At 36.9% G+C, this 19,395-nt stretch overlaps 3 protein-coding genes across 5 annotated transcripts; all 3 read left to right on the top strand.

Annotated features, from left to right (window-relative positions):
- The first annotated feature begins 2,506 nt into the window (after positions 1-2,506).
- Positions 2,507-4,042, top strand: LOC111490182 (VQ motif-containing protein 4-like). 2 transcript variants are annotated; one of them, XR_002719497.1, is made up of 3 exons: positions 2,507-3,237; positions 3,695-3,784; positions 3,887-4,042. XR_002719497.1 is itself a non-coding variant. In XM_023138704.1 (2 exons), exons 1-2 carry the CDS (start codon positions 2,628-2,630, stop codon positions 3,889-3,891), a joined length of 615 nt encoding a protein of 204 aa, XP_022994472.1. In that variant the 5' UTR covers positions 2,507-2,627; the 3' UTR covers positions 3,892-4,011. The 2 variants fall into 2 exon arrangements, 1 of the variants encoding a protein (XP_022994472.1); XM_023138704.1 differs by lacking the exon at positions 3,695-3,784 and having other exon boundaries at positions 3,887-4,011.
- Positions 4,043-8,198: 4,156 nt separating this feature from the next.
- Positions 8,199-14,711, top strand: LOC111490086 (protein SMG7L). 2 transcript variants are annotated; one of them, XM_023138563.1, is made up of 6 exons: positions 8,199-8,375; positions 9,796-9,920; positions 9,981-10,586; positions 11,676-11,798; positions 11,880-12,055; positions 12,714-14,711. In XM_023138563.1, the coding sequence occupies exons 2-6, from the start codon at positions 9,873-9,875 to the stop codon at positions 14,497-14,499; spliced, it is 2,739 nt and encodes a 912-aa protein (XP_022994331.1). In that variant the 5' UTR covers positions 8,199-8,375; positions 9,796-9,872; the 3' UTR covers positions 14,500-14,711. The 2 variants fall into 2 exon arrangements, with proteins under 2 accessions (XP_022994331.1, XP_022994332.1); XM_023138564.1 differs by lacking the exon at positions 8,199-8,375 and adding an exon at positions 8,429-8,624.
- An 873-nt stretch (positions 14,712-15,584) lies between these two features.
- LOC111490203 lies at positions 15,585-18,958 on the top strand. Its single transcript, XM_023138730.1, has 3 exons — positions 15,585-15,814; positions 15,910-16,067; positions 18,374-18,958. Exons 1-3 carry the CDS (start codon positions 15,734-15,736, stop codon positions 18,468-18,470), a joined length of 336 nt encoding a protein of 111 aa, XP_022994498.1. The 5' UTR covers positions 15,585-15,733; the 3' UTR covers positions 18,471-18,958.
- The last annotated feature ends 437 nt before the right edge of the window (positions 18,959-19,395 follow it).

Raw genomic sequence — 19,395 nt, 5'->3', positions numbered from 1 at the left:
AATGCTCGAGACCAGACACATGCATAGGATAGTTGCATTTATTTTTTTAGACTTAAGTTAGAATAGGATGTATTTAATTTAAATATTTATTCACTTCATTTAGTATTTGATTGTGTTGTTTTCAAACATGCAAGTCCATGACAATATTTTAACATGAAGTTTATGTTTTATAAAAAAATTAAAATATTTATTTTCGTATAGAAATGATAATCTAGGATGACAATAACGACACTAGATGAGTAAAAATCTAGAGTCGTTACAAATGAATCAGAATTAAGTGTATTATTAAATATAAGAATATTTTTTAATATTAAAAATATTTATATAAATTTTTTGAAGTTGGAGTGCATATTATTTAAACTTTTGTGGAAGGATAATTAGAGGGATGAGACGGTGGACTGAAATCCGGGCACTCAAAATAATAATCCTCTACACGTGTCACATTCTTACAACAGTGGTCCTTCTCCATTTTGTTATTACTTTGAACTTCAATTTTCAAACATTGAAAAATGCAAGAGAATTTGATTCATTTTACTTTCTTTCTTTATTTATTTATTTATTTATTTTTTGAAAATTTTGATATTAAAAAAAAAACTCAATTTTTCCACCTAAAAAATAAATAAATAACTTACCTCGGAAAAGTTAGAATTAAATTAATATTATTATTATTTGTATCGATAAAAAAAATTATATTTCGATGATGGACTATAAAAACTCTAAATTTAAACATGTTTGATTTATAGTAATATTGTGTTTTGTAAATTCAAATTTTTTTTTAAAAAAACGTGTATATAATTTTCTAAAATTATTAGAAGTTACGTCATTATTTATTTTTTTTTTCTTTATTGTCTGCCATGACTTTGGGTATAAAATACTCAAATATATATATAATTAATTAATGGTAATTTTGGAGATAATTAAGGGGTATTAATAAATGACCTTTGGACTTGGTGATATTACGGAATCTGCCATGAGACTGGAGAGAAGTCAAAGTCGGGAAAACTCTGCATAGCTGTCTTTCTATTGTTAACCCAGCCAATTGAATTCTGGATACCACTCCCACTCTCATCTCACGCGAGTGTTCTTCACATGCGGCCTTTTTCTTTTTATTTATTTAAAATAAATTAATAAAAATACTAAATTTAAACAAAAAATAAAAAATAAAAAATATTTATATTTAATGGTTAATAAATTGTTTTTAAAAAATTATCTTTTAGTTTTAAAGTGTCTCAAGGTGACTTTTTTTTATTTTTTTAAATCGTTCAAAAATAGTTTTAAAAATTTCATTAATACAATTAATTTTTTTCAAAGTTGCACATTTTAAAAATATTATATACTTTTAAAATTAATATTAATCCCTTGACCTTTAAAAAAAATTAAATTTTTTTAAATGATTTAGGAGACGTGAATAGGTATCATAATAGTTTTTTTGAATTGGTTTATTTATATATATATATGGAAGTTATAGGTGTTACTAAACTTTTTTTTAAAAAAAATTGAAAAATACTTATAAAATTTAATAAAATTCAAAAATACCTTTTTAAACAAAATACTAATAATTTTTATTCAAAACTAACTCAAAATTGGTATATAATATTGAATTTAACTTAAAAAAAAAAAAAAAAAAAACTTGAGAAGGTCGAGGGTAAGAAATATGAATTCGAGAGTTATGTTCCAGGTACCTACACTTAGAAACGTAACCAATTATTTGCCCTAAATTGATAGATCCAAGCTAACTCTATAGCTCAATAGAAGATCTAGTGGGAGGAGTGGCCCCATGGTTACAATTCAAATAAAATCTATTATAAAGACACTAAACCACAACATCCCGATTACAAGTTACTTATAATCGAGGACCGACTCTATTTCTTTTGTGGAGTCTTAGTCATTTTTTACTATGACTTCGAGACTTACAATACTTTTATTCAATATTTGAGGATTCTATTAGCATGACTAAGTTTAAGGGCATGGCTCTAATACCATGTTAGGAATCACGGATCTCACGGATCTTCTTTGATTTGGGTTTTCCCAGAAAGCCTCGTACTAATGAAGATAGTATTCTTTGATTATAAACCTCCGATCATTCCCTATATTAGTAGACATGTAATTTTCAGTATTATGTTTAAAAAGTATTCTTAATATTTTAAACATAGCATTAACACCCTCGACTTTTGTAAAAAAAATGTTCATAAAAGTTTTTACTATCAATAATATGAACGAAGAATCCGTCTATCCATACTTCATAAATTATCTCTCTTTTTAATGTTACTGTTGAAAGTTGATTAATAATTTTAAGATGGGTATAATATTTTTAAAGGATATGGTTCTAAACAAAGATTAGATATGATTAAGAAAAAAAAAAGAGAGAGATTTAAGGGGGGAAAGAAAAAAAAGTGGATGCTTTGCTTAATGGTTGGTTAATTAGGGAAAGGGAGCGTGTTGGGCAGGTGCGATGTTCATGATGAATCTTCAAAAAATTTCAAACTGTACAGTAAAAGAAAAATGACAAATGACCAACAAAATCCATCCAACACTCCCTCAACCCCACGCCTCTGATTCTCACACCTTCCCTGTTCTCTCTCTCTCTTCGCGTCTCTGCAACCTCTCCACTGATCACAACCCCATCAATGGAAACCTCTTCAATTCACCAACAAAACCCATCTCCGCCGCTTCCAAAACCCATCACTCGATCCGAATCTGTAAACCCATATCCCACTACCTTCGTCCAAGCCGATTCCTCCTCTTTCAAACAAGTAGTTCAAATGCTCACCGGATCTCCTCAAACTGCTAAGCAAGCTTCTGTTAAGCCGGTTTCCGGTGGTTCCAACGCTGATTCTGTGTCTAAAACGCACATTCCGCCTATTAAATCGTTGCCCAAAAGGCAGCAATCTGGGTTTAAGCTCTATGAGCGGAGGAACTCCTTGAATAAACTTAAAATTAACCCGTCGATTCCGGGGTTTGGTTCGAGTTGTAACTCTGGGTTTTCTCCGAGAAACCCTGAGATTCTTTCTCCTAGCATTTTGGATTTTCCGGCGCTTGCTCTTAGTCCGGTCACGCCGCTTATTCCTGACCCGTTTGATCGATCTGGGTTGGCGAATGCGAAATCGGAAGCTGAGGCGGAAGATAAAGCGATTAAAGAAAAGGGGTTTTACTTACATCCATCACCGACCACTACTCCTCGAGAATCTGAGCCTCGGCTGTTGCCTCTGTTCCCATTGACATCGCCTAGAGTTCCAGGTTCTTCTTCCACTTCTTGAATTCCTCTTTTATTTTTCCATTTTTTTTTTTTTGGATTTTGATTTCATATGTTGCTGCTGAGTGATAATGTTTGTAATGATGTATTTCCCGAGAATGATAGATGATTACTGCGTCAATTGTAAAATTTGGTGTTCTTAATCTGTTCTTCTCATGAAAAAAGAATAAGAACTAGCCTCATTTTCTCCCTTGTTTGTTCCAAGAGCTGAAGATTAATGATTGTTCTATGGATTTTTCTTCAAACCCATTACAGTTTACATACAATTTCAGTTTCTATAATTGGAGGGATCTTGATTTAGTGCAAATCCTGATAAATCTTTGTTCGTAAATTTGATCTGTCTATCATTATTACTTCTCAGCTCATCTTGTAGTCAACACTCACCACTCAATAAATGTACTATAAATGCGAAGACTAATTCGGTTTTGGGTCATTTTTAAGGCAATTAGTGTTAGTAGAGGTGAATAAAGAAAAAGGAAGGTCTTGTGCGTGTGGAATCTTGACATTTTGTTACCTTTTGTGTTGTATCTGGTAAGCTTTTGTCGTTTCTAGCTTTCTTTCTTCCTCCTCTTTCACTTTTCCTTTCCCCTCCTTTCAAGGCCTGAAGTAACTTGTGATCATTTGGCATGATAGGATAAAAAATTCACCCTCGAATGTCGGGAGAGAGTTCTACGTCGGCTAATTAAGGAGATGATCATGAGTTTATAAGTAAGGGATATATCTCCATTGGTACAAGGCCTTTTGGAGTAACCAAAAGCAAAGTCACAAGAGCTCAAGTGGATAATATCATATCATTAGTACCAATTGGAGATGTATTCCTATTTATAAACCTATGATCATCTCCTTAATTAGCCAATGTGGGACTCTCTCTCAATAATCCTCAACAGGTTCGTGATTCCTAACAGTGACCCCATTTGAATCCGGTGAAGTTTATTAGTTGGGCAATACAAATCTTATCGTCATAGTGTTGTTGGGGCAGCTGACAATGAAGGAACCCATCCCATGGGTCAACCCAAGTCTGATGAGTTATTCTCAAGAACAGGTCATTACAACTGTTTATAAATGAGGAGTTTCCCTGTCAGATAAGGTAGTCAAATGGGGACATTGGACTTCGATGCATAGCTTTGAATTTGAACTTGGGTCCGGTGGATCATTAAATGGGTAGACTTGGTTGGGGCCCTTGAAGGCGAAGGGGCTTGTGGGTGTGCTAAAGTGAAGCGATCATGGGGAAAGGCAGTGGTGCTTTTAATATCCTTTCTGGAGTCTTAACACTTACGCTGGCCTACTGGGCTTGACTCTGAACAGTCCTCTCAAAGTAAATGGGGACACGGGAAAGTGAAGGAAGGAAGGAAGGAAGGAGGGAGGCAAGACAGAAAACATGGTTGTCTTTGTCAGTGCTGTTGGTTTGTTTGTTTCTTTGACTCGTTTAGTAGTAGTAGTGGTGTTTCTTGTTGGTCTGCTTTGCTTTTGTAGACTTTTTTGACACTCCCATGGTGTGTGGGTGTCTGTCATTCATTGCAATCTTGAATCGCTATCAGAGTAACCGCCTAGTAGATATTATACTCTTTGAGTTTTCTCCTTCGAGCTTCTACTCAAGATTTTAAAACTATGAGGCTGACAACGATACGTAATGAGCCAAAGTAAACAATATATGTTAGCGGTGAGTTTGAGCGGTTACAAATGATATCAGAGTCAGTTATTAGATGGTGTAAGACACTAGTTGGATTAGGGCTAGACTCTCTCTATTATATACTTGTCTTAAACCGGTGGGACTAACAATGGTACGTAACGGGCTAAAACGAATAATATTTGCTCACGGTGATCTTTTGTTGTTACAAATGGTATCAAAGTCAATCACTGGACAGTGCGAGGCATTGGTTGTAGTAGGGCTAGACCCTCTCCATAGTAGATGACTCTTAAAACTGTGAAACTGACAACGACAGGATAAGGCAGACAATATGTGCTAGTGGTGGGTTTGAACTGTTACAAATAGTATGAAAACCAGTCATTGAACAGTGTGAGACACTGATTGGAGTAGGGCTAACCCTCTCCATTATAGACGCGTCTTAAAACCGTGAGATTGACAATGATATGTAACATGCCAAAGCGGACAATTTTGTTAACGGTGGACTTGAACTCCTACACTTGCCCTTGTGAGGAGGGATATACATTTCTACTTAAAACATCTCTCCGAAACATTTTGTATTTAGATTTAATTGAAAGGTCTTATACTAATGGAGATGTTAATATCGTTCTTGGTCGAAAATGGGCTAATGTAAACGCAATCGATGATGTAAACACATTCTCTTCTACTCTTAAAGTCAACAACGTCATGATTCTTTCTTTCTCTCTCTTGTTTTTGTTTTTTCTTTGATCTTTATTCCCCATTTTGTGGACGTGCTCAATGATTCAAAAAATCTGATCATCTCAATCTAATTAGTAGGGTCGAGCTAAATTATGAACCTGTTTTAGTTGAGTTGGATTCAAATGAATGAAAAAATTTATAGATTTGATTAGTTCATGAACTCTCTTGAAACTAACAGAACCCAAATTTATTTTTAATTTTAAAATATATACGCTTTATTTACCATATAATTATATATACATATATTTATCTTATTTTATTTAATTTTATAATTATTATTTTTGTTATTTTAAAAAAATTATTTACCATGGGTCTAAAAATGTCTCGATCCAATCCATGAATACTCCTAACAACGTGTTCATAGAATCGAGATTGAAGAGTTATGTTGAAATTATTTTCTTAATTGACATTGAAAATTCTTGTCTCCATTCGTATGTAGAGATATTTTTCGTTCGATATTTGCAGTCCATCTTTTCATCGTAACGTTTACAACGACATTTTTTTTAATAAAAAATATATCATTTTCCTACTAATTGGATTGATTTTCAAAGGAGTTATATGTATTTATTGCTTACTTTGAATAGTCAAAAATGTAAGTAGTCATTTTCAGACATGTTGCATCATTCAAAAATGTAATCGCGTCTTATATGATAGCAACGGTTGACTTTTGAATTGCTATCACATTAATTGGTATGAAAATTTAAACGTTCGATATGAAAAAGAGAGAGAGTATATGTCAATTATCACTAATCTATGCTCATTATGATTATTAGTGTTGGATGATGAAAGTCCCACATCGGTTAATTTAGGGAATGGTCATGGGTTTATAATCTAAGAATACACTCTCCATTGGAATGAGGCCTTTTGGGAATCCCAAAGCAAAGCCATGAGAGCTTACACTCAAAGTGGACAATATCATACCATTGTGGAGAGTCGTGTTCGTCTAACATGGTATCAGAGTCATGCCCTAAACTTAGCCGTGCCGATAGATTGGCAAATCCTCAAATGTCGAAAAATGACTAAGACTCCAAAGGAGTCAAGCCTCGAATAAGGGGAGGCGTGCTTTGTTCGAGGGGAGGTGTTGGATGATGAAAGTCCCACATCGGTTAATTTAGGGAATGGTCATGGGTTTATAATCTAAGAATACACTCTCTATTGAAATGAGGCCTTTTGGGAATCCCAAAGCAAAGCCATGAGAGCTTATGCTCAAAGTGGACAATATCATACCATTGTGGAGAGTCGTGTTCGTCTAACAATTAGTTTTTATATCTAATCTAACAAGCGAGACGTAATTCCAATATTTGGTGCACTTCATGATATAGTTTAACAGGTTTATATATACTTATAATCAAGAGGTTAGAGACTCGAATCTTTCTATCTTCACATGATGAATTTGTATATTACACAATAGAATAACTTCGGGTAGGAAATCTTGATGTAGTTCTCGTCCCACTCGTGAATGTCTCTAGTGGTCGATATGAGAGAGGCCACACGCATGGTCTAACCTCATCTACATTTGTAAGATAATGGGGTCTTTATGGCCCAAATTCCCCGACAAAAAATGCTATAATAATTCAACTATTGAATTAACTTGATTAACTGAATTAACTTGAAAGTTTGATATTTGTAACTGATATAATGATATGGTGTGAATTATAAATGTTTGATATTTGATTTTTTTAAATAATTAAAAAAACAAGTCCGGGTTTTCTCGTCTTTTCAACATTGATGATAGTGGGCCCTCCTGACTGTAAACAGATTTAGACTATCCATAGACCAGAAGAAATTAGGGTTGAAAAACTACACCTTTCTAGGGTTCAGATTCTTCAACCTTCCATCATCTGGGCCCCATTTCTGATCAACGTTTAGTAACCTTTACAAAGTGTCTTCATGAAATCCAACGGCTGTGGATGTAGAGCTCACCATCAACACTCTTTATCACTCTGTAGACGATTCCAGCCCAATGATCATTGTACCCCCAACCACCTTACCATCCATGCGGCGTTTTTATTTATTTTTTTTTTTTTTATAAATGTTAAAACTTTATAAAAAATATTAAATTCACAAATAATTACTTTATTATCCTTAAACAAATTATTTAGCATTTAAATAACCCTATGAAAATTTCGAACATAAATTTAAAATTATTTATAAAAAATTAAATAAATAATAATAATTAATATCTTATTTACTTAATTACTCTCGTGAGAATTCTAAAATGTCCCATTTATTTATTTTAGTCTATGTATTTTGTAGGCTAATGGGAGGGGTTAGCTTGGATTACAAGTAATCTTGTGTAACTAGTCGATGAACATGGCTACTACTTATTCTTCATTTTTTTTAGTTTTCTTTTGGAACTTTTCTACTAACAATTAAAAAAATAATCCTACTTGGTATATAAAATTGCTTATAATAATTACATTTTATGATTAAATTTGGATTTTAGAATCACAACTATAATATATGGTCTATTTTAAACTTAAGTTCGAGTGACTTTACTTCCTTATTTTATAAACAGATGATCATTTTTATCCTAATTTGATTTTTTCTTTTTTTTATCGACACCCTTTTGCTTTATCTGTTTTTCTTACTGCGTAGAGGTGTCGTGGTCTTCTTGCATAGCTTTCGATTCTCGTCTCTGTGTACCCTCCAAGTGTGCGCTTTTGGCTGGAGAATCTGTTTTGGCTTCCTCTGCTTCAAATATGTTTGCTCTGATTCTTTAATGGCGATGGTCGATTTTTGCCTAATTTCTACGAGGTTTGTTTATTGCTACAATCCATTTTTTTACTTTGTTTTTTTTGCCCTTTTGCTTTGTGATCTTCTTGGGACGGCTGTTCTTTACTTTACTTCATGTGGGGTTTCTTAAAATCTATTTCTGGTGTTTGATTCAGTGTTCTTCTTCTTCTACAGAATTCGTGTTGAGTTTTTGGGGATACCCCAGTAGTCATAGGGCGTTGATTTTCATCTGGACTTCAATTTTGGCTTCTGGGAATGGATTTTTTAAGTGTAGGGTTCTGTAGTTGGAGTTTAGTTCTTTGTTTTCGGTTGAATTTTGGGATGTTTCTTCATTATGTTCACGAATTGTTCTTTGAGATCTTACTTGCTCACAAACTAAATGAAAATGAGAGGTGGTTTGAATCTTGCTGCGCATCAGAATGCTTTAAAGTAATTGAAACTAGGAGTGAAATTTTTATAATGGGGGTAGAGTGTTGACCTTCCTTTGTTTTTGGCTTCACCCTTGCTTGATGTGATGTCTTTTTGCTTGATATGATCGTCTTTGTATCTGCGAGATCCCATGTTGGTTGGAGAGGGGAAAGAAGCATTCCTTATAAGGGTGTGGAAACCTCTCCCTAGTAGACGCATTGTAAAACCGTTAGCGATGCGTAACAGGCTAAAACAGACAATATTCGCTAGCGGTGGGCTTGGACTGTTAGAAATGGTATTAGAGCTAGACACGGGGGTGGTATGCTAACGAGGACGTTGAGCCCTAAGGGGGGTGGATTTTGAGATCCCACGTCAGTTGGAGAGGGGAATGAAGCATTTTTTTATAAGAGTGTGGAAACCTCTCCCTTGCAAACGCGTTTTAAAACCGTGAGGTTGATGACAATATGTAACGGGTTAAAGCAGACAATATCAGCTGGCGGTGGCCTTGAAATGGTATTAGAGCCAAGATACTGGGCGGTGTGCCAGCTAGGATGATGGGCTCCCAACGGGGGTGAATTATGAGATCCCATATCGGTTGGAGAGGGGAACGAAGCATTGTTTAAAAGGGTGTGGAAACCTCTCCCTAGCAGCACGTTTTAAAACCGTGAGTCTAACAGCGATATGTAACGGGTCAAAGCGGACAATATTTGCTAGCAGTGGGCTTGAGATGTTCCAAATGGTATTGGAGCTAGACATCGGACGGTGTGCTAGCGAGGACGTTGGGCCTCCAAGGGGTGGATTGTGAGATCCCACATTGGTTGGAGAGGGGAACAAGGAAACATTGTTTATAAGGGTGTAAAAACCACTCCCTAGCAGACACGTTTTAAAATTTCGAGGCTGACGACGATACATAATGAGCTAAAGTGGACCATATCTGCCAGCTGTGGGTTTGGGTTTGGGCTGTTACGATATCACCCGATTTTGTACTTCTTTTTCCTTCCTTTCTTTCCTCTCATTGTTTCACTTCCCACAGGTTCACTTACATGAGAATATACTACACTTGATGTTTGGAAGGTAGTGTACCTTGAAATCAGCTGCTCAATTTTAACCATGACTACCTCTGCAAATCAAAACAGAAAGGAGAGCTTGCTTGATGAGGTAATTTGTTCCATAAGATTTCATGTTGTTATGGTTGCTTCATGATGTGAGTCATTGCAGGTTGTGAGCTTGGAAAAGCAGTTAACAGCATCAATCCTTTCCAAAGGGATATTACATTCAGATGTCGAAGATCTATACTACAAAGTTTGTTCAATTTATGAGAGAATTTTCATTAATGAACACGAACAATTAGAGCTTCAAGATGTTGAATATTCTCTGTGGAAGCTTCATTACAAGCTTATCGACGAGTTTCGGAAGCGGATAAAGAGAAGCTCTGCAAATGTAGAGAGCCCAAAGTTGGGGACAGGACAGAATTCTAATGATGCACAGCGAAGTAGTAGCAATCATATTGCAGAATTTAGGTCGTTTCTCTTGGAAGCAACAAAGTTCTATCAGAAACTGATCTTGAAAATCAGGGAGTATAGTGGGGTTCAAAAAGAAGGCTTGTTATATAAGGCTTTTGGTGTCTCTAAAGGCATTGATCCAAAGAGAAAGAAGAAATGTCAATTCTTATGTCACCGTCTCTTAGTTTGCCTTGGGGATCTTTCTAGGTACATGGAACAGCATGAAAAACCAGATGCCCATTCCCACAAGTGGTTAGCTGCTGCTACTCATTACTTAGAAGCAACAATGGTTTGGCCTGATAGTGGAAACCCCCATAATCAGGTGACCTTTTTTATTACTGCAAAAAGGAAATCTATGTGATCCCATATAAGTTGGAGAGGGGATTGAAGCATTCCTTATAAGGGTGTGGAAACCTTTCACTAGTAGATGTGTTTTAAAACTGTGAGGTTGACGGTGATATATGTGGGTGGATTGTGGATCCCACATCGGTTGGAGAGGAGAACGAAGCATTCCTTATAAGGGGTGTGGAAACCTTTCCCTAGTAGACACGTTTTAAAACTGTGAGGTTGATGGCGATACGTAATGGGCCGAAGTTGACAATATCTACTAGTGGTGGGCTTGGGCAGTTACAAATGGTAACAGAGCCAGACACTGTGCGGTGTGCTAGAGAGGGCGCTAGGTCCCCAAGGGGGGTGGATTGTGAGATCCCACATCGGTTGGAGAGGGGAACAAAACATTCCTTATAAGGTGTGGAAACTTTTCCCTAGTAGACGCGTTTTAAACCTGTGAGGCTGACGGCAATAGTGGTGGGTTTGGGCTGTTACAAATGGTATCAGAGCCAGAAATTGGATGGTGTGCCAGCGAGGATGCTTGGGGTGGATTGTGAGATCCCATGTCGGTTGGAGAGGGGAACGAAGCATTTCTTATAAGGGTGTGGAAACCTTTTGCATTCCTTATACGGGTGTGGAAACCTTTTGCATTTCTTATACGGGTGTGGAAACCTTTCCCTAGTAGACATGTTTTAAAATTGTGAGGCCAACGACGATGCATAATGAGCCAAAACGAACAATATTTACTAGCGGTGGGCTTAGGCTGTTACAAATAGTATCAGAGCCAGACACCGGGCAGTGTGCCAATGAAGACGCTAGGCCCTCAAGGGGGTGGATTATGAGATCCCACATCAGTTGGAGAGGGGAACGAAACATTCCTTATAAGGGTGTAGAAACTTTTTCCTAGTAGACGTGTTTTAGAACCGTGAGGCTGACGGCAATACGTAACGCACCAAAGCGGACAATATATACTAACAGTGGACTTGGGCGATTACAAAATCATCTTATGAACTCTTTTTTCCAATCATGATATGAGATAGTATAATATGTTTTACTCAAACTGTTCATAGTTTCTTTCCAGTTGGCTGTATTGGCAACATATGTTAATGATCAGTTTCTCGCTATGTACCACTGTGTGAGAAGTTCTGCAGTCAAAGAGCCTTTTCCTGATGCTTGGGATAACCTTTTGTTACTATTTGAAAGAGTAAGACTCATTTAGTTTCTATCTCATCCTCTACACCTTTTTTGGTTGTTTTTACCACATTTTAACTACGTGACCTTACAGAATAGGTCATCTCTTATGCCTTCCCTATCTAGGGACGCCGAGTTCGATTTCTTGAGACCGTCTGAGAAGTGCTGTTTAGAAATCAAATCACAAACCAAAGATGATCATCAGTCTCTAGAGACAGACATGTTTTCTCTGCTCATCAGAACATTGGCTTTCTTTTTCATAAATTCGAGGTATTTTAGTTGCTCAACCTTCTGTGTATATATATACATTCATATTGTTTTTAGTCTAAGAAACTCCTAATTCATCCATACATGACTTGATGCAACATTTTGGAATGCTTTGCTTCTAAAGTTGTTTAGCTTGTTAGAGTCAACTTGATACTCTATGTTGCAAGCAAGACCGATGATACTTATGAGACTGGGTACAGATATATAGTAGATGGCTAATCTGGTAGAGCTATATATAGTAAACTGAAACTATATATATATATATATATACATTCTTAGACAGTGCTTTGTAGATGTACTTTCTGCATCTTCTGTATTCTCTTTTACTTAGTGTACATACCTGAAGTCTCTCTCATGTTCTGTGTTCATCTAGATCGAGTGTGTGCGTTGTACGATTCTAACTGTAACAGGCCAAGCTCACCGCTAAAAGATATTGTCCTCTTTGGGTTTTCTCTTTTGGGTTTTTTTTCAAGGTTTTTAAAACGCGTCTATTGGGGAGAGATTTTCACACCCTTATGAAGAATATTTCGTACTCCTCTCTAATTGACGTGGGATATCATAATTAATAGTCACTTAACGTTTTCTTTGCTTTGCCAATTCCATGTCCACCATTTTTTTTTCTGAGTTCTAACATTTCTTTATGGATTTCAATACATTACAGTTTGGAGCAATTCACAAGCACATTTTCATCTATGATGAGATCGCTGGATGAACTCCTGTCTCTAGATGATTCTGAATTAAATGTTTCATTAGAGTCGTACGAACTTTTGGATTCAGTGCGAACCGGCCCTTTCCTAGCCATCCAAATTGCTTCCGTATTCATCTTCATGGTACAGAATCTTCTCAGTAAAGCTACCCTGAATGATATGCAGCAACTTGAGCTAACCCACTTGGCATTGGTTGCTACCTTTGTTGTCATGGGACGTCTAGTCGAGAGATCGCTGAAGGCAAGCCAATGGGAATCATCCCCCCTTTTACCTGCGGTGCTCGTTTTCGTTGAATGGTTACCAAGCGTTCTTGATGAAGTAGTAAGATATGGTTCTGATGCAAAAACTAGAAGCTCCATGTCTTACTTTTTTGGTGCTTATGTTGAGCTTCTACAGAAGCTGAATGTTCATACAGCTGAGGCACATTGTTCTCTTGCTATCCCTCTGTGGGAAGATTATGAGCTAAGAGGCTTCACTCCTTTAGCTTTTGCACATGAACCATTGGATTTCTCATCGCACTGGGAACACATCGACAACTTCGAATTCGGAGCTGAACACCGTGCTTATCGCATAACGGTTGCTGCTACTAAAATTTCGAATATCGCTAAGGATTATCCCGAGTGGATCATTTATGACAAAGTAGAACAAAATGAACTTCCAGATAAGAAAGAACTGGAAGATCTGGAAGACCCAACTCAGGATGTCAAAAAATCTCTCCCTGTTGAAGATGAAGAAGTCATTCTTTTCAAGCCCCTCATGAGATATAATTCTGCACCGATCTCTATTGCAGAGAGCGATGAAGCTTCACCGAAAAGCATGGAGGCTCAGACTATATCTTCCAATGAATGCTTGAGGCGTGCCACGTCGCTACTTATAGAACAGACGCAGGGCCAGACCGATCCCTTTGCTTTTCATGATCTCAGCAGAAACGAGCCATTTGAGCAGCAGCAAGATGTTTCAGAAGGCACCATATCAACTGGCCCTCCTTCACTTAGTGCCTGGGTGCTCAATAGAGGTTTTACTTTCAACCCTGTTACAGAGAAAGGCACAAATGGTTCTGCTAAGCCTGGTTTGCAGCCCATTGATGAGTTAACTCTGGCATTCGTAAATGGTCTTACGCTCGGCGATACCGATAACTCGGCCTCGATTCCGAGCTCGAAATCTGGAAAATCCGACCTTTTTCCACCTCCTTCCTATTCCACCCCAGTACCTTCAGCTCCTTATTTACCTGATGATGCTGTTTGGACTAATGCTACCAATTCTAACATCTCTAGGGACATTGACCAAAATGATACATTTTCAAACTGGACTGCCCCTCAAGCTACATATGAATATGGTCCCATGATTGGTGGTCTTACGAATATGTATCCGTCATCGCATCGAATGAGTTCTTCGGAATGGCTTCGTCAATATCGGGAGAATCAAGTACGGCCACCTCCCTACAATGCTTCTGGAAACGTTATGAACTTGCAAAGAAATGATACTTCAAGGTATGAACATTTGTATCCAACAATGAATATGGAGAGTCCATTACGTTATCCAGCTTTCCCTGCAGCTTACAGCACGAATGAGAACCAAAAAAACATGTTCTTCCATGGTTATGAAAGGCCAAACCTGTATGGCTGCGGTGTTATTGATTTGAGAACTGAGCAGCCACCGGTTCTGCCGTATCTAAAAGATAAAGAGTGGCAGCTGCAAAAGGATGCTGCTAATAGAAGTGCTGCCTATATGGGGAATTGAGGTTTTTCGTAGTTTTGTCTATATTCATCGTTTACTCGAACCGAAAACTCGAAACTGTCTAATGAAAGCGTTTGCGTTTGTATATACATGTATAGAAAGTCGAAAAAATGATCTCAAGTGAACGTGTATTAAGGAATTGTCTCGCCTCAATATTGCATAAGGTTGTTTCCTTTTCTCAAAGATATGTGAAAGCGGACCTTCATGTCTGGTGATATAATGTGTTCTTGAGTTTCATTTACGACTTACCTAAAGTTAAGTCATGTTCAATAAAATCTAGTTTCACTAAAGTTGAACTCGGGTGCAGCTCATGCTAGTGAAATATTGTTTTTTTTTCTTTTTTTAATTTATTTAAGTAATCATCTCAATTATCGTCACGTTATTTTAAGTTACGATCATGTTATATTGAAGATTATTGAGAGGAGTAGTCTCACAGTTAATTAAGAGGAAAATCCTGAGTTTATAAGTAAGGAACACTATCTTTGTTGGTATGAAGTTTTTTAGGAAAATCAAATGCAAAATCATAAGAGTTTATACTCAAAGTGGACAATATCATACCATTGTGGAGAGTAGTGGTTTTTAACATGGTATCAGAGCCATGCCCTTAACTTAGTCATGTCAATAGAATGCTCCAGTGTCGAACAAAAAAGTTGTGAGTCTTGAAGGTGTAGTCTAACGTGACTCAAGTATTGAAAAAAAGATGTACTTTGTTCCAGAGTTCCAGAGAAAGAGTCGAGTCTCAATTAAGGGGAGATTTCGAGAGCTCCAAAGAAGGAGATCTCAAGGGAGGCTCTATCGTGTACTTTGATCAACGGGGAGAATTGTTGAGGATTATTGAGAATCCATTGGTAAAAAGTCTTTTGAGGAAACCAAAACCAAACCTAGGAGAGTCTATGCTCAGTAGACAATATCATACAATTATAGATGGTCGTGGCTATCATGTTAATTTATAATTTAATATTTTAAATTATTTATACTTCAAAAATAATTAAAAAAAATATTATAATTTTTGAAACCATTGTTATATTGGGTTGTTAACAGAGGGATAGTGCCCTAATCATGGGCCAGAATGCTGTGTTCTTAGGAGGGAAGGCGGACCAAGGCGATCCACAGAGCCCATTAACACAGAAGGGAAGGGTTCGAAATCGATCCTCGAAGAACATGCACAGCTTCTGATGAGTCTTCCAAAGCAGCCGCAGCCAGTTTGATCTCGTTCTGGCCGTTCCATATTTCCGCAATGGCAGGACACGATTCAGGCGATGGAGAAGTATCTTCAGCCCAAGCAGTTTTGCTCGGAGCCTTAGCCCCTGGGGTCAACGTTAGTTCAATTTCATCTTTTATTTTCCAGTTCCCCTCCCCTTTGCAAATTCATACTCCGATTGAATTCCTATTTTCTTTACCTTATGAAATCAGGGTCCTACATGGACTACGCTTAAGTCGGCGTTTCTGATGCTGGGTCTGTGTCTAGTCCTGATGCTTAGCCTTGCATTCTCTGCCAGTGATTCTTGGTTGATTCTTCATGTTACGTTCCTAGTGGTTATAACTGCGACCCTTTTCTTGCTCCTTAACTGGTATGTTCAACTTTTTCATTCTTACTGTTCATATCGTTCTGGTTCCATTTTTGTTACAATTTAATTTTGTGACAACTTAGTCCTACTTTAAAATTTGTAAGTTCCTAACAATTTGATACTAATATGAAGAACATTGTTAAGATTTAATGAAATTTTGTGGGTATATAGATCTGAAAACTGATTAGGGACCAAAGTGGTTTCCAAACTAAGAATAAGTCTGTTACATAACAAGAATCAGATGGAACTGTTCAAGGTAGTTGATAAGGGATTAGTAAGATTCGGATCACCTCGTTGAGAAATATTTTAAGGTAAGAACACTTGTTTGAGATTCGAATCACTCGATCATATTGAGCTGGAATGATTCTAAACATGTAACCTAAACTAAATAGAATTGTAAAGAAATTTAGCCCTAATGATAAAGAATCACTCCAAGAGAAAGTAAGATTCAAATTACTTGTTGATTGAATATCTCAAGGCATGAACATTTGTTGGAGTTTCGAGTCACCCACAAGCAAGATCAATCATATCGAGCTTGAATGGTTCTAAACATTCAACCTAAGTTACATAGAATGACAGAAAAACTTAGTCATTGGCTAAAGGAAGACACAAATGCTCTTTTTATTGCATTTTCCAAGTTTCCTTTACAAATGTAACATACATGGCTTTATATAACTTCAGAATGAAAAATCTTGGTCTTCCTATAACTTCAAAATGAAAACTCTGGGTCTTCCCTGAGGTATTTCAAGAGTTGTAACCTTCATAACTATAATTAGCCACCAGCCACCATGTAAATGTAACCTTAAAGTAAATAAAAGTTTTAAAGTATATTAAAGAAATGTCATAACTCTAGATTATCATCCACCCAAATTTTGTACCCATCCAAGAATAAATGAAGTTTGATTCTTTTTTAATGTAACATGAATTGCAACATCTTGTGGTAATTTGAAGAACATTTTTTCCACATCTTTCTTGAAGTTTATATTGCATGATTGATGTCTTGGTTCATTTCAATAGTTATTAAACTATTTCAAATTTGAACGGTGAGGAGTGAGTCTATGTGGCATACGCTGTGTTGCACATAGAACGAGAATTAAATCAGGAAAAGTGTGGACCACCAACTTTCTGGAACTACCAAACTATTTTAGTCAAGAGCTGGTATTGTACCCACGGATTCAATGTCTGCATTGAGTTTGGCATTTGGGATAAACGATTGTAGTCAAGAGCTTGCATTTGACATAAACTGTGAGGAGTTTAAATTGAGTTTTGGGCCTCAATGGTGGGTTGTGAGGTGGGATCTCTCCCTTGCTTGGGATGGGAAGGGTGATCTCCCCAGGCTAATTGGGAGGTTGTTTTGAAGACTTTGGAAACTTGGTGGGTTTGGCATTTGTAACCTGAAAATTATGTAATGAAACATTGTTAGCGAAATGGTTGCGGTGTTTCTTCAAGGAACATAATATTTTGAGTGGGTAAGCTGGCTACGATGAAGGAATATAGGAAAATGTAACAACCCGAATTTTCTTGTACATAGTAGTCAGGGCCGTTATAAAGAAAAGTTGGGTTGTTACAGTTGATATCAAAGCTAGACGCTAGGTGATGTGCCAGCGAGGAGGTTGAGCCTCGAAGGGGGTGGACAAGAAGCGGTGTGCCAACAAGGACACTGAGCCTCGAAGGGGATAGATTGGGGGGTCCCACATCTCTTGGAGAAGGGAACAAATGCTAGTGAGGACGTTGGGCCCTCGAAGGAGGCTGGATTGTGAGATCCCACTTCGGTAGGGGAGGAGAACGAAGCTTTCTTTATGAGGGTGTGGAAACCTCTCTGTAGCAGACGCGTTTTAAAAATCTTGCATTTTCTCTATTTGGTAGGTTAAGATTCTCCAAAAATTGAAGTTCTTTGTCGGTTTGGTATTGAATGGGAGAACACACCTTGAATCGTATCTAGAACACACCTTGAATCGTATCTAGAACACACCATGAATTGTATCTGGAACAGACCTTGAATCGTATCTAGAACACACCATGAATTGTATCTAGAACAGACCTTGAATCGTATCTAGACCACACCTTGAATCGTATCTAGACCACACCTTGAATCGTATCTAGACCACACCTTGAATCGTATCTAGCGACATTCATTCTTGAATGTCTGTTTATTGAACTTTTTGTAATTATCAACTTAGCTTGATTCTTTTGGATGGTAATCCGTTCTTGTAGTTAGTGATGTGTTCCTTTTTGGGTTTATGCATCTGCCTGCCCTACACTGTTTTTATCATTCAGATGCTTATGAATGAGTTTTGATTTCTATACAGGTTTCTTTCCGAGACTGGCTTGGTTTCAGTAAAGAATCAAATGGAAGAACTACAGATGTCGCCGAAGAGTCGAGATAAAAGCGAAAAGAACGAATGATCATTACGAACTTTATAACACAATAAACCAAGACATCAAATGGGTATGCCTTAGGAGACTCAAACAAACAGATAAAGACAGCAACCACGGTACGTCATCGTGATCGATAGGTATTATAAATCCTCCATTATTCGAAGCGGGGAGAAAAACCCGAATTTATTTTCAGAATAAACACTTGCAATGGTAACTTCATTCATGCTTTGGGTCATCCTCCTTGTGCTTTCCTTTCTTCTGCTTGATGGAACAGAAGCATGAACAGCATGGTAACTGTAAAAAGAACTTCATTGCTTGTTGTGTTTGATGTGGAAGTTAGGAGAGCAAGACTTCATTTATATTATGCAGAGACGTATAGAGCCTTTTCTTTTGGTGTCTTTATTCCTTATTTCTTTGGGGATGCTATTCTTGTTTCTTACAGATAAGAAGATGCTTAGCCTTGCTGAGCCACTTTCCTGAAACTTGTGGAATCTGAGATTATTTTGTTGATGGGTTATTTCCAGGTTTTGTATTATGTATTCTTAAGGCTGTCACATTTATATTTTAATGAATTAATCTTTATGCCTATTTTTTAAAAAAAAAATAATTATCTAGTTGATTTTTCTCGGAGTATTTATGACTTGATAACTCGAACAACTTGAACTTGGGTTGATATAGATTTTTTTTCTTTTAATTGGGTTATGTTGTACTTTTTGGATGACTTGATAACTCGAACAACCTGAACTTGGGTTGATATATATTTTTTTTTCTTTTAATTGGGTTATGTTGTACTTTTTGGATGACTTGATAACTCGAACAACTTGAACTTGGGTTGATATAGATTTTTTTTCTTTTAATTGGGTTATGTTGTACTTTTTGGAAAATCGAAAATTTGTTTAGTTCACAGGTGGAAGCTTTTTTTGTCGGGTTGTGAAAATATGGTTCACAATTC

The sequence above is a fragment of the Cucurbita maxima genome, unplaced genomic scaffold (assembly GCF_002738345.1).
Source record: "Cucurbita maxima cultivar Rimu unplaced genomic scaffold, Cmax_1.0 Cma_Scf00015, whole genome shotgun sequence".
NCBI classification, from domain to species: domain Eukaryota; kingdom Viridiplantae; phylum Streptophyta; class Magnoliopsida; order Cucurbitales; family Cucurbitaceae; genus Cucurbita; species Cucurbita maxima.
The sequence above is the reverse complement of the archived record's forward strand: the minus strand, read 5'-3'. Positions and strand labels throughout refer to the sequence as shown.

Bases quoted from the DNA above. Each gene is read 5' to 3' on its own strand.
- LOC111490182 (XM_023138704.1), top strand. From the start codon at position 2,628: ATGGAAACCTCTTCAATTCACCAACAAAACCCATCTCCGCCGCTTCCA.
- LOC111490086 (XM_023138563.1), top strand. From the start codon at position 9,873: ATGACTACCTCTGCAAATCAAAACAGAAAGGAGAGCTTGCTTGATGAG. The intron at 10,587-11,675 runs GTGACCTTTTTT...GTTTCTTTCCAG, and splicing joins GTGGAAACCCCCATAATCAG to TTGGCTGTATTGGCAACATA. The intron at 11,799-11,879 runs GTAAGACTCATT...GTGACCTTACAG, and splicing joins TTTTGTTACTATTTGAAAGA to AATAGGTCATCTCTTATGCC.
- LOC111490203 (XM_023138730.1), top strand. From the start codon at position 15,734: ATGGCAGGACACGATTCAGGCGATGGAGAAGTATCTTCAGCCCAAGCA. The intron at 15,815-15,909 runs GTTAGTTCAATT...TTATGAAATCAG, and splicing joins CCTTAGCCCCTGGGGTCAAC to GGTCCTACATGGACTACGCT. The intron at 16,068-18,373 runs GTATGTTCAACT...ATTTCTATACAG, and splicing joins CTTTTCTTGCTCCTTAACTG to GTTTCTTTCCGAGACTGGCT.